The sequence below is a fragment of the Coregonus lavaretus genome (genome assembly GCF_964263955.1).
Source record: "Coregonus lavaretus genome assembly, chromosome: 11".
Taxonomy (NCBI): Eukaryota; Metazoa; Chordata; class Actinopteri; order Salmoniformes; family Salmonidae; genus Coregonus; species Coregonus lavaretus.
Window position 1 is genome coordinate 13,778,626 of NC_139998.1, and position 13,127 is coordinate 13,791,752.

Genomic DNA, 13,127 nt, shown 5'->3' on the forward strand with positions numbered 1-13,127 from the left:
ACATATACACATACACATACATATACATATATATATACACACATACATATATATATATACACACATAATATATGAGATTGTTAATGTTACTTATCTCGTGTGTGTGTACTGGACTGCAGCACTTGAAGATTATTGTCACTGATATGCTTATCAGATAATCAAATAAGTCATGCTTATTTGGCCTCATTGTATTTTTGAGTAGTTAAGCTTCTTTTATCAGAGGACGCCGGCATGCTTTGCTGTGGCAAATGTTTATTTGGTTTGGACTTTTCCCAAATGAACTAATGTACATAACACAATTTGAATGATTTAATTTTTGATAATCAATTTCTAGTCACGTAGTACTTAATTACTAACAGTATTGACACTGTTTTTTGAAACTGCAATGCAATCTAGATATAGCCGCTGGTTTGCTGTGTTATTGTTTTTAGTATTTTTCTTAGACAACGTCATGCCCCACATCGGTATTAATCTATCGACAAACATGCAAATAGTTGGTTGATTCTTAGTATGATGTCATATCTTCAGAACATCTATACAGTGTTTGATATACCCATCTATCAAGCTACAGTATAATTGCTGGACTATGTAGTGCTTGACGAGGTGTATTGGTTGAGTGCAAGCATATATTTTTTCTAATTTTTATTGTTCCGTTTAAGGTTTGTCAATGTCAACTGCTTAGTGCTTATTTTATACATTCCGTCAGGGAGGAAATATTATTTTGTGTGAATTTTGTCTTTAATTGCTTGCGTGTGCATTAGGTTTTCGTCTTTCCTTACTTTGAGATGAAAATGCTCTTTCAGCACCAAAGACTGTAATTCATATCCTAAGCAAGGTAGCTACTCTTTCTTTTTCCATTGACCTCAATTATACTGGAGTCATCAAGATTAAATATATTGAGGAAAAATATATATTTTTTAAAGGTTTGAGGTTTATTTTAAACATTTTGGGCAAGTTGTGTCATGTTGAATGTATCATAGATAAGCTGCTAGCTATGTACTGATTGCCACTTCAAAATAGCTGTGAATTTAGGTGATTAACTTAGTTCTTACTCTGCGTTCTTACTTTTGTATAGTTTTAATTACCATATAATAGAGGTGGATTTTATTTTAGTATAGAGTAAACTTAATGGCATTAAGACTTGTTAGTGCCTCTGTATATTTGCTTTGACGTTTGAAGTGCGATTGTATCTACTGTATTGCATGTAATGGAATTGAGCATTAAGTTTTTGTTCTGTTTTTTTGGTGTGTGCATATAGCATCAGTATTTTATCTTATTAATTATAGGTTGGGTTCATCATTGCATACAGTAATTGATGTGTTATGTGTTGATTTTAGTTAGTGTTCTGTTAACACCCTCAAAAGCCTACAGCTTTATTCACAGTATCACTGATTGACAGGTCTATATTACCATGCAGATATATTTACTGCAACACCTCTATTTGATCCTTGTCTGCACATTGGGCTATAGAGAGGCCTTCACACATGTACTATGTGTTATGAAATGCATCAGTAAGCACTTGTTCAAACTTATTAAACTCTCAATAAGCTTGTCAGGTTCGGTATAGGGCAAAATCCCACACAGGTTTCATGAAATTGCTGTGCTCTATGAACTTTGACTGTATGATTTTTCTAGCCATCTATTTTACGCCTAAGAAAATGTTCTGAACCCACTTTTTGTATCCAAAGTGGATTGAGACAGATTTTCGACAGATTATTCTTACCTATTCATAGTTGATTGACTGAGGCATATGGGTGTGACATTTTTTTATATATTTTTTTCTGTCATAGGTCATTCATCCAAACAAGGTGGATTGTCAAATGATTACGGATATTTTTTGCTTTCAAATCTTGCTACCCCTTTTGTAGTCTTTCATTACATTGTGGACTGAGAGATTGTTTAAATTTACTCACTAGCCCCCCAACCCCAGATACATACACAGACGCATTTTTCTCATTCTGACAGTGTCTACAACCTAGTGCCTTTTCAGATTTGTGGTCCAGAGAATAACTGTTGTTTGATAACTCCCTGACCCCTAGCCAGTCCCCTCTCCTGCAGAGGGGTGGCAGTAGTCAGACGTGGATGCTCCTCAACAGAAAAGAGTATTACACATCCAAGCGGCAGGATGTTAGGATTAAGCAGCCTCATGTTTTATCAGCACTTCTGTTTTACATATTTGCCATCAAGTGAGAAAGCACTTTGCTTTTGGACTCGTGTACAATATAGTAGAGCTGACAAATACAATGCATTCTTCTCTCTGAGGAGCTCTTATGGGTGCTGGCTTCTATCTTCAGATCACTCAACCCCAATGCGCAACCTTAACCATATGGTCTGAATCCATAATGCTTTTCTACAGAATATAAAAATACAATGTTATTCTTAGTCAGGGAATATTTTTTTACACTTCACCCAAGACACAGTGGATCTCTTATTGGACATACACAAATGCAAAGCTTTACATACAACGTGAATGTATTTATGGAGTTGAAAATGTGTTGGTTTGCAGGCTTGACAAAATGTATGTTTTTGGGGTGGGGTTTTATGGCTGCAGAGAATTATATTCTGAGTGTGTGTGTGTGTGTCTATATATATAGCAGCATTAGTTTTGATGAATTACTTGTTGGTATTTGCTTTAAAATCCCACATGCATAAATATTAGGTCCAAAGTTGTCACTTAAGTATATACTTCAACTGTATTGCATTATTATTTTATGACTTCCTATATGATTCATTCAGGGTCTTTGTATTGTCCAATATGCTACTGTATTAACCTTCCAATCCTTACCACTTTGTTTGATTGCTTTGGATCTTTTTTGCAGTAATTTCACCTGTTAGTAGAAGTTGTATTACACTTCAATTTTATTGGGTAATATACAGTATCTAAACAACACAGCATATATAGACTTGATTGCTAAATTGGAACTGTTACTGGTTTAATGTGTAGTTTTTGTGGCTTTAAGATTTTGTTTGCTTTTGATTTTATGCTACACTAGTTTGCCATGTAGCAACTGCACTGTGCAATATATACATTATGAGGACTGGGAAAATTATTATTTTGGATGTAATGTCTTTTACCGTTTGCGGTTGTATTTCTCTCTAGTTCTCAGTGATTTCAATGTGACCAAGCCTTATGTACTTTGTCACCAAAAAGCGGGTTTTCCTGGTGAATATTGGCGAGTGTCAAATTAAGAATTGGTGTACTATTGTCAAGATTCACTTTGAATAAAAAAAATATATTGCTTCAGCCATAATGTTTGTGACTGTGTTATTCCAGTTTTGCAATCTTGTGCATGTTTTGCATAAGGTATTTGCTTAGCTAACTATTGTATTTTACAGTATATGTCCTCTTTCAGATGCAGGACAATACAGTAGATGAAACTGAGGTCGAAGCTAATAGCACCACCCAGTGCAAGCAGAGTAGAAGAGCAGTACCTGTATTTGCGCTTGCATTGAAAATGTACAGTAAAGGGAGGCTAGCTACATCACTATGATTTACTTGACACAATGTTCCTCAGCTGAATAATAGCAGACATGTTACTATAGGCTGTAATTTTGAAACCAGGCAATCTTTTAAATGACTAGTAGCTTATGCAATGCTGTTCACAACCCAGATCTCAAATGTCTCATCACTTATGAATGCGATGCCATTGGCTGGCCCTGGCTGGCACCTGGTGACAACCTATCCTTTGAAGCCCAATTTTCATTTAGGCAAATCCAATTGATTAGAATTAACGTTTCCCAGTAGGTTTAGTATTGATTATTTCTTATTTTGGTTTGTCATCTATACCCACAAGCGGTCGTCTCTTACTGAGAATGCCAAATATTTTTTGCAGTCAAAGCTGGCGTCACTGGCGTGATATTACGGGTTTGAAAGTAAATATTCTGATGGTGTAGCCTGATTTATCAGTTACGTTTTTTCAATGGGAGACGTTTGTTTTCGTCAGAATGAATGAATTCACTACTATGGATATGAGTGCACCTGACATTTTTCGCAGATAATAGCTTATTACGAGCTAGCAGGTCGACGTGGTGCATGGAGTGTGCCCTACAGACGCATTACACACAAGTGTCAATGCTGCCGTTTTCTGTCAACCTCGGGGAGAGACAGGCTTACGTAGAACCTCATTGTCCGCAGTGAAGGATTGATCAAATGTATTTTACAAGATCAAGACTGTTAGATGTATCAAGGATAAACAAATGGCTTCAAAACATGCGCATAACAGCCTAGACGATTTGATCGTCAGCGGAATAAACAATGCTCGCGCGCTTGGTTCGATTGAATGGATAGGTGTGGGGATGGGATCCACCTTATGTTTCCAGAAAAACGGAAAGACACTGGGACTGGATCGAATGTGGACTAAATGTATTTTATCAGTTGGAATGGTTTTGCTTTTAATGCAGTCGGTCCTAGCTGCTGATGGTAAGACTTATTTGGTTTTGATGACAACCTGTTCGAGTAATATTTTTATTGCTTTTGGTAGGACAAACTAATTGGTCTTCATTGAGGTGTTAGGCTGTATTATTATAGAACCATACCCCAAATTGGTTGCTCTTCAGGTTGGTGGAACTCTTCGTACCCTGTCCCCATATTATGACCATCGGCTCACACACGGGGATAATGACCGTGGAGAAAGTAGCCTACCTTCTAGTTATTTTTGTCGATGTAGGAAATTGTGATTTATTACAACAATCTAGATTTTAGAAGACAACAAAAAAAAGCGCAAATTGCAATGTAGCCTATGTGGAGGGCACTTTACAAATTTCCAACTATTTAGAATGTAGTGGTTTATTGTGCGTAAATGATGACATTGCGCCTATTTTTGCATTATCTAAATGTCCCACTAGCCGTGTTATCTGTCGCAGACACATTCAGGCTATTGAACGTCCTAAATCAATATGAATGTTGATTTTCTATAATGCGGCCTCCCAGACACTTGTGTCTTTCGAATTAGTAACATAACCGCTGGAGTGCCCTTTGTGCCTGGAGTGGCCTGCCTGTGTGCAGTCAATACTGCAACGCGCGCGAGCCGTAGAAGCGCGATTTTATCATTTCCATTCAAACTTACTTGATCGTTGGCAACATTTGTGGAGGTCATTCACATTATAGAAATAAAGAACATAACGCGTGAAAGGTTCATACTCATTATTTATTATGCTGTCTTAAGAAACAAAAACTAGCCATTAGCCTAAATGAGATTTTGTTTTTTCTTTTCCTCTATGATTTCGTCCTGGTGTTTATAAGCCTATAATTTGACCATGGGTAGTGGTTTTCACCTCATTTTACCTTCAAGTAGTTAAAACAGCTTGTGAATCAGCCATGGGCATGACCTATACATGTTAAATTCCTCTCAGATTGCCATTATATCCCCCTATTCCTCCATTCATAAAACCATATTTGAATTTGGCGTTTGGCTGTGGTCCATGACTAGATCCACTTGTACCTATTTGAGGATGAAGCTTTTCTGTATTTCCAGGTGTTTTCTTTGGGGGGGGGGGCAATGAGTTGCTCCTTTGAGTCAACATGGAGCCCACTGTGCCTTGTTGCCATGGGAACTGATCTGCCTAATGCTTTTTTTTCTGACAGGGAAATATATAGCCTGCCCTATAGAATCTGAATAACCAGTACAAACTCCAATTTGGTCTGCTTTTAGACAATAGCTTAAGATTGATTTGAAATTATTTGAAATGCTGTGTGATTCGAATAGTACATGCAAATGAAATGCTTCTCTGTGTAAATTATGGAAGAAAGGATTTCACACTGCTCAACAGCAACAATAGGCATTTTGGAGATACAGTGCATGCCTAGGCCTATAAGCCTTTCTTCACAAGAAAACACCGTATTTTGTTCTCCATTTTCTTTCCAGTATTGTTCTAACATTACACACAACTAGACCTTTCACATTTCTTTAACCAGGCTGTCCATGCTGTGGTCATGTCTTGCTACTGTATCATTATTGGTGTGGGAAAAAGAGCAGCACACTGGTCTTGGAGTAGGCTGCTGAAACGACCAGTAACCCACTACTGGTTTAGTGGTTGGTAATCCAATGAAAAGCCAGTGTATTTATTGCAGAGTATATAATGACAGCTGCTGCTGGTCGCAAGGCAATGAATTCCCAATAATAATTAATCTGTCTTCATCAATTACACTGATCAATTATGCTAACCAGGACTCCCATTCTGCTGATTTAGTCTTTCATAATGTTTCTGTTTTTTATGCATGTGGCTCCAATATGGGATTTCTTGTAAAATAGGAAACAGCATGGCAGAACATGGCACAGTTTGGTAGATATTTTACGTTTCAAATGATACAATTCGACATGTCAGAGTATGAAAAATAAAAAGGTAGAGATAGACCATAGAACCGCTGTCCAATTGGAGTTGTCATTGGTATTCTTGATGAATAATTTGTAGCTCAAATGATGGTGGGAAAATGTGGGCCTCTGTTATCTGTCCTGCTTGCTAGATCCTTATACCAGGGTTTCCCAAACTTCCCCCTCAGGGTGCACGTTTTGTTTTTTGCTCTAGCACTACACAGCTGATTCAAATAATCAAAGCTTGATGATGAGTTGGTTATTTCAATCAGCTGTGTAGTGTTAGGGCAAAAAACTAAACGTGATCCAGTTGGGGCCCCAGGACCGAGTTTGGGAAACCCTGCCTTATACAACCCCATAATAAGATGCCCACAATTTTGATTATGCAGAAATCAAGTATTAAGAGTTGTGTTGCTTGGATGCCTAGCCCTTTTATTAAAGAAGCCTCAAACATGGCCTGTACAGCACCTTGGCCCATGCACTCTGCTTTGCTTAATTAGGGCGATTGCCTGTGCTTTGAAAGTTAATTATGCATTGCTAGAGCCCCTCTCACTGCGTCAGATCTTAAATAGATATGTCCCTTGTACATTAAATGCATTATGCATGGCAAGCCTCTACAAATTATGTGGTTGGGATGAGCTTGTTGGCTAATTTGATTTCTAATCCCAATTAGGTATAGTACTTAATTCCCAATCTATGGGGAATTCTATGTAGTGTTCTGAACAGGAGAGTGTGTTCGAAACACAGTTTGTGTTTTTGTTGTTGTAATGAAGTGTAAACACCTTGATGCAGAAGAGGTATTTATATATGCACAATATAATGTATTCACGGGTAATACATGTTATTACATAAATACATGTTAGTATATTATACTGTGTGTGCATATGTGTGTTTTCCAAATGTCTGTATTTTGGAGTCTGCATAGCAGCTATAAGTCCAGTTACTGTGTCCCCTTTTTAAAGCTGTAATTCTATCTGAGGGACATGTAATCTGTACAAGCTTAGATGTCCCCAGAGATTGTCCATATTCATGAACGCAATGTTTTATAATTTCATTTCTTTCCTTGGGGAATAGCGTTGACCCCAAACCAACACATTAGGTAACAGAGATTTTACAGTAAAAATCACAGCCTTGCATGAAATTTTAATTAAGCCCCTCAAGATTGAATGAAGAATATCTAGATGGATTTATGTCTCCATCTCCTTGAGCATTTCTGAACTCACAATGTATTAGAGCACCCTCTCGTCTTCGCTCACAGTGACGGCTGTGTGACGGCCTTAATAGATGCTGCCTGCTATGTAGCAGCAGTCTTCACTTTGTGTTGGCCTGGGAGGCTTCCGTACTGACTGAAGAGAGAAACTCAAAGAGAAGGGCTGTCTGGCTGTCTCACCTTAGACCTGAGCAGATCAGGAGATCAAACTGAAAGAAACTGAAACAGGAACAGAAAAATAACTGTTTTGATTCATTTCAGCAATGCCATACAGAAGCTATGTGTAGTTATTTATTTGGCACAGCTTAAATATAGGGCTGTACAGGTACTTGGAATTTGCATTTAAATGTTTTGTGCTGTATAGGTAAAGCAAATTAAACCTCGCTGGTACAACCCCTACAGACATCACAGTTTGGAATCTTAGAAATATTATTCACTGCAACTTTAGCGTCCGTTTAGAACCCACTTGCTGTATCCTCAACTGGCGGAGAGCTGCAAAGATGCTTCTCACTGTGTAATGTATGACTATCTATTATGTAATGGGAAAGGACAGCCAAATGAGTGCTAATTAATACTTTATGCAATGGAATTAGAGCCATTTAACAAATGTGTTTCTTAAGAGGGGTTGGAAAGTCACAGGATCATGGGTGGCCTCTGTCAGATTATGTCACGTTGTATAAGGATTTGACAAGGTACGTCATGAACAACGACGGGGACGAAGCCCAAAACAAACACGTATATATATATATTACACAGGGATGTAACCCAAACAACAGAGTGAGGTGTGAACCTCTAAACAATACACGGGACAAGACCCGTAATACCAAGAGCACAAGCTCTAAACAATATACGGGACGAGACCAGTAATACCAAGAGCACAATATACGGTACTCACAAGACCAACGGACATGTGACAATAATTGACAAGGACAATGGGGATACAGTTGAAGTCGGAAGTTTACATACACCTTAGCCAAATACATTTAAACTCAGTTTTTCACAATTCCTAACATTTAATCCTAGTAAAAGTTCCCTGTCTTAGGTCAGTTAAGATCACCACTTTATTTTAAGAATGTGAAATGTCAGAATAATAGTAGAGAGAATGATTCATTTCAGTTTTTATTTATTTCATCACATTCCCAGTGGGTCAGAAGTTTACATACACTCAATTAGCATTTGGTAACATTGCCTTTATATTGTTTAACTTGGGTCAAACGTTTCGGGTAGCCTTCCACAAGCTTCCCACAATAAGTTGGGTGAATTTTGGCCCATTCCTCCTGACAGAGCTGGTGTAACTGAGTCAGGTTTGTAGGCCTCCTTGCTCGCACACGCTTTTTCAGTTCTGCCCACACATTTCTGCCCACACAGGGCTTTGTGATGGCCACTTCAATACCTTGACTTTGTTGTCCTTAAGCCATTTTGCCACAACTTCGGAAGTATGCTTGGGGTCATTGTCTATTTGGAAGATGTTGCTTCAATATGTCCACATAATTTTCCTTCCTCATGATCCCATCTATTTTGTGAAGTGCACCAGTCCCTCCTGCAGCAAAGCACCCCCACAGCATGATGCTGCCACCCCATGCTTCACGGTTGGGATGGTGTTCTTCGGATTGCAAGCAACCCCTTTTTCCTCCAAACATAACGATGGTCATTATGGCCAAACAGTTGTATTTTTGTTTAATCAGACCAGAGGACATTTCTCCAAAAAGTACGATCTTTGTCCCCATGTGCAGTTGCAAACCGTAGTCTGGCTTTTTTATGGCGGTTTTGGAGCAGTGGCTTCTTCCTTGCTGAGCGGCCTTTCAGGTTATGTCGATATAGGACTCGTTTTACTGTGGATATAAATACTTTTGTACCTGTTTCCTCCAGCATCTTCAGAAGGTCCTGTGCTGTTGTTCTGGGATTGATTTGCACTTTTCGCACCAAAGTACGTTCATCTCTAGGAGACAGAACGCGTCTCCTTCCTGAGCGGTATGACGGCTACGTGGTCCCATGGTGTTTATATTTGCATACTATTGTTTGTACAGATGAACGTGGTACCTTCAGGCATTTGGAAATTGCTCGAAAGGATGAACCAGACTTGTGGAGGTCTACCATTTTTTTCTGAGGTCTTGGCTGATTTATTTTCATTTTCCCATAATGTCAAGCAAAGAGGCACTGAGTTTGAAGGTAGGCGTTGAAATACATCCACAGGTACACCTCCAATTGACTCAAATGATGTCAATTAGCCTATCAGAAGCTTCTAAAGCCATGACATCATTTTCTGGAATTTTCCAAGCTGTATAAAGACACAATCAACTTAATGTATGTAAACTTCTGACCCACTGGAATTGTGATACAGTGAATTATAAGTGAAATAATCTGTCTGTAAACAATTGTTGGAAAAATTACTTGTGTCATGCACAAAGTAGATGTGCTAACCAACTTGCCAAAACTATAGTTTGTTAACAAGAAATGTGTGGAGTGGTTGAAAAACCAGTTTTAATGACTCCAACCTAAGTGTATGTAAACTTCCGACTTCAACTGTACAGTATATACACACACTAATCAGGGGAATGTGAACCAGGTGTGCGTAATGAGACAAGACAGTCCGGGGTTGGTGGTAATGATCCATGTCAGTGACGCCTAGAAAGCCGGTGACGTAGACCTCTGGAACTGGTGAACGGAATGAGCAGCAGTACCGGGGGGATCCGTGAAAGATTAATGCTTCTGATTCCCAGAAACGATAATGAAATGGCTTCTGTGCTCACACCATATGTACCTGCAAATCTCCCACTACAGTAGCTTATGAAACAGGGTCCTTTGTAGCTCAGTTGGTAAAGCATGGCGCTTGTAACGCCAGGGTAGTGGGTTCGATTTCTGGGACCACCCATATGTAAAATGTATGCACACATGACTGTACGTCGCTTTGGATAAAAGCGTCTGCTAAATGGCTTATATTATTATCTATTGAGCCACAGTAGGGGACAAGAAAGGGCAAAGCATGGCTAGTGGTTCCTCGTTGGCTTCACATGGTCCTGCAGCAGTTTTGGCATTTGTTATGAAAACTCTATGCATACTTTTATGTTAAAAGTCTTATCAATTGAAGTGCTCACGCTTCCCTGGGATAGGCTGTTGCTAGGGGCTTTTGTGATTTACTGTCTGTGTTTGGCCACTTCAGTTAATATGAATTCATAATCAAAAATACGGTTTGTGTACCTGCCAGTGTGCTGTGTACTGTGTACTGTGTCTGTGTGTGTGTGTGTGTCTGTGTGTGTGTGTGTGTGTGTGTGTGTGTGTGTGTGTGTGTGTGTGTGTGTGCATTTGTCACTTGTGCATGTGTCCTAATTTCGCTCTACCCTCAGTGCCAGTTCTGACAGTTGATCATACTGTAATGAAATAACTGTGAATTCATCACTATCTGCATTCGAGAGAAGCTATAAGAAATGATCTTAACACCTTTAAAAATATATATCTGGACTGAAAAAATATTCTGATAATATAAATTGGGTTTATAGAAGTCAGATTTAAAACAGGCATATTGTATTGAATTATATATATATATTTTAATGAAAATATATTTTTTTGGTATGATCAGTAATGTGTTTGCCTTACACTTGCTGTAATTAATTCCAATCATGTCAGTATCTTGTTTTTTCAAAAGGCCATACGTTGCTTCTGATAGTATTTGGAAATTAATTGGATTGTCTTTAGTGTTGAGCTTGTATTTATGAGTGAGACTTACTCACATGGATGTGATATTGTCTGTCTGAGGATCAGTAGGTTTCAAAGAACAATTCAACAAGAACTAATACAGAGTGAAACTAACTTTCCCAGTGTCTATGTCTTACTTCTGGTACCCTGAGGTCAGTTTCGACTCCTCAGACATGAGAAAAAAAATTCTCACTGCTCTTTTGCAGGGTGGTACTGGAGGAGCAAGACACTCATCCACTTTTAATAGGGTTGTGATCGCCTGCTGCATCCCTGGGACTTGAAGCTTGAAGCTTGTGTTTCTTAGGATGCACTGAGGTGAAGGAATCTCTCATGCTCTCCCTTGCAGGAGCTTAGAAAGCTCTCAATATTTCAGTCCCAGGCTGCTGTGATGCTAACCAAAGGAGAAGGCTGCAGAGCCCGACTGAGCCAGACTCAGAATACAAAACAAACATGGCCTGCTGATATCCATGCTCCATCCATCATTGTCGTCATTCATTATCACTGTCCCGCAAGCTTCAGGTTTGTTGTAGCAAGCCAGTGAGGCAGGATCAGGATTTGTTTGTTTGCCAAGGTGGATTTAGGGCGATGTAATGGTGTTGGCTGTGTTCCCTTCTGTGTTGCTTTTCATGAGCTACAGTGCTAGACTAGAGCTCTCCCAGCAGCATCACATGAGACTGACTGTGTCTTTCCCCTCCAAATCAAAGGCATGCAGTAGAAGAAGACCAAAGAGCCTCCCTCCACTTAGTGGATTCTTCATCGCTTCCTGCCTGCCTCATCACCATATGGCCGGATTGTCAACTGCATCATTTCCACTCTCTCAGTATGTCCTTATGTGACCAATTTTTAAATTGTTGTGGCTCAGAATGTCTGACCCTCACTCTGTTTTTGCTAGACTGCCTGACCTACCCCGAGCCGGGGAAATGGTCACATGACTGTCTTATTTAGTCACATGGGACCCAGTAATGCCTGCACAGATGAGCTGCTATCCATCTGCATCACTGACATCACAACCATGTTTTGTTTATCACATTCGGAAAGCATTCTTCATGTGTGTGCAATGTGCTAGTTACCTTGTTTATTCCTCCAATTAAATCAATTTCCCAGGCTCTTTAACACCAAATCATTTACGTTTGTGGTTGAAATCTTCCCAAGTAGGCTTAATAGTAGTTTTTCTGCGATCTTGTGTTATGATAATACAGTTGTACTGAGCTCATAATGCATTTATAACTTATATTCTTCAAGAATCAATGGGTACTTTTGTGTCACAGCCTGAATTTTAAGTGGATTAAATTGGGATTTCTTTGTCACTGGCCTAAACACAATTTTCCAATGCTTCGCAAAGAAGATGGGTAGATGGGTAAAAAAAGAAGAAGCAGACATTGAATATCCCTTTCAACATGGTGAAGTTATTAATAAGTTATTCATTTCACTTTGAATGGTGTATCAATACACCCAGTCACTACAAAGATACAGGTGTCCTTCCTTCCTAACTCAGTTGCCGGAGAGGAAGGAAACCGCTCAGGGATTTAACCATGAGGCCAATGGTGACTTTAAAAACAGTTACAGAGTTTAATGGCTGTGATAGGAGAAAAACTGAGGATGGATCAACAACATTGTAATTACTCCACAATACTAACCTAATTGACAGAGTGAAAAGAAGGAAGTCTTTGCAGAATAACATTTTTCCAAAACATGCATCCTGTTTGCAACAAGGCAATAAAGTCATACTGCAAAAAATGTGGCAAAGCAATTAACTGTGTCCTGAACACAAAGCGTTATGTTTAGGTTAAATCCAATACAACACATTACTGACTACCATTCTCCATATTTACAAGCATAGTGGGGGCTGCATCATGTTATGGGTATGCTTGTAATCAATCGTTAAGAACCGGGGAGTTTTTCAGGATAAAAAA

At 39.0% G+C, this 13,127-nt stretch overlaps 1 protein-coding gene across 1 annotated transcript in view; it reads left to right on the forward strand.

The window, feature by feature from the left end:
- Positions 1-4,197: 4,197 nt before the first annotated feature.
- Positions 4,198-13,127, forward strand: part of LOC311137250 (UPF0606 protein KIAA1549L-like) — a gene marked incomplete at both ends in the record, with an annotated part of 50,456 nt that continues 41,526 nt past the window's right edge. Inside the window, one exon of the mRNA XM_084171639.1 lies at positions 4,198-4,420. Within this exon, the coding sequence (XP_084027765.1) occupies positions 4,198-4,420 (223 nt within the window). The remainder of the gene's footprint in view (positions 4,421-13,127) is intronic.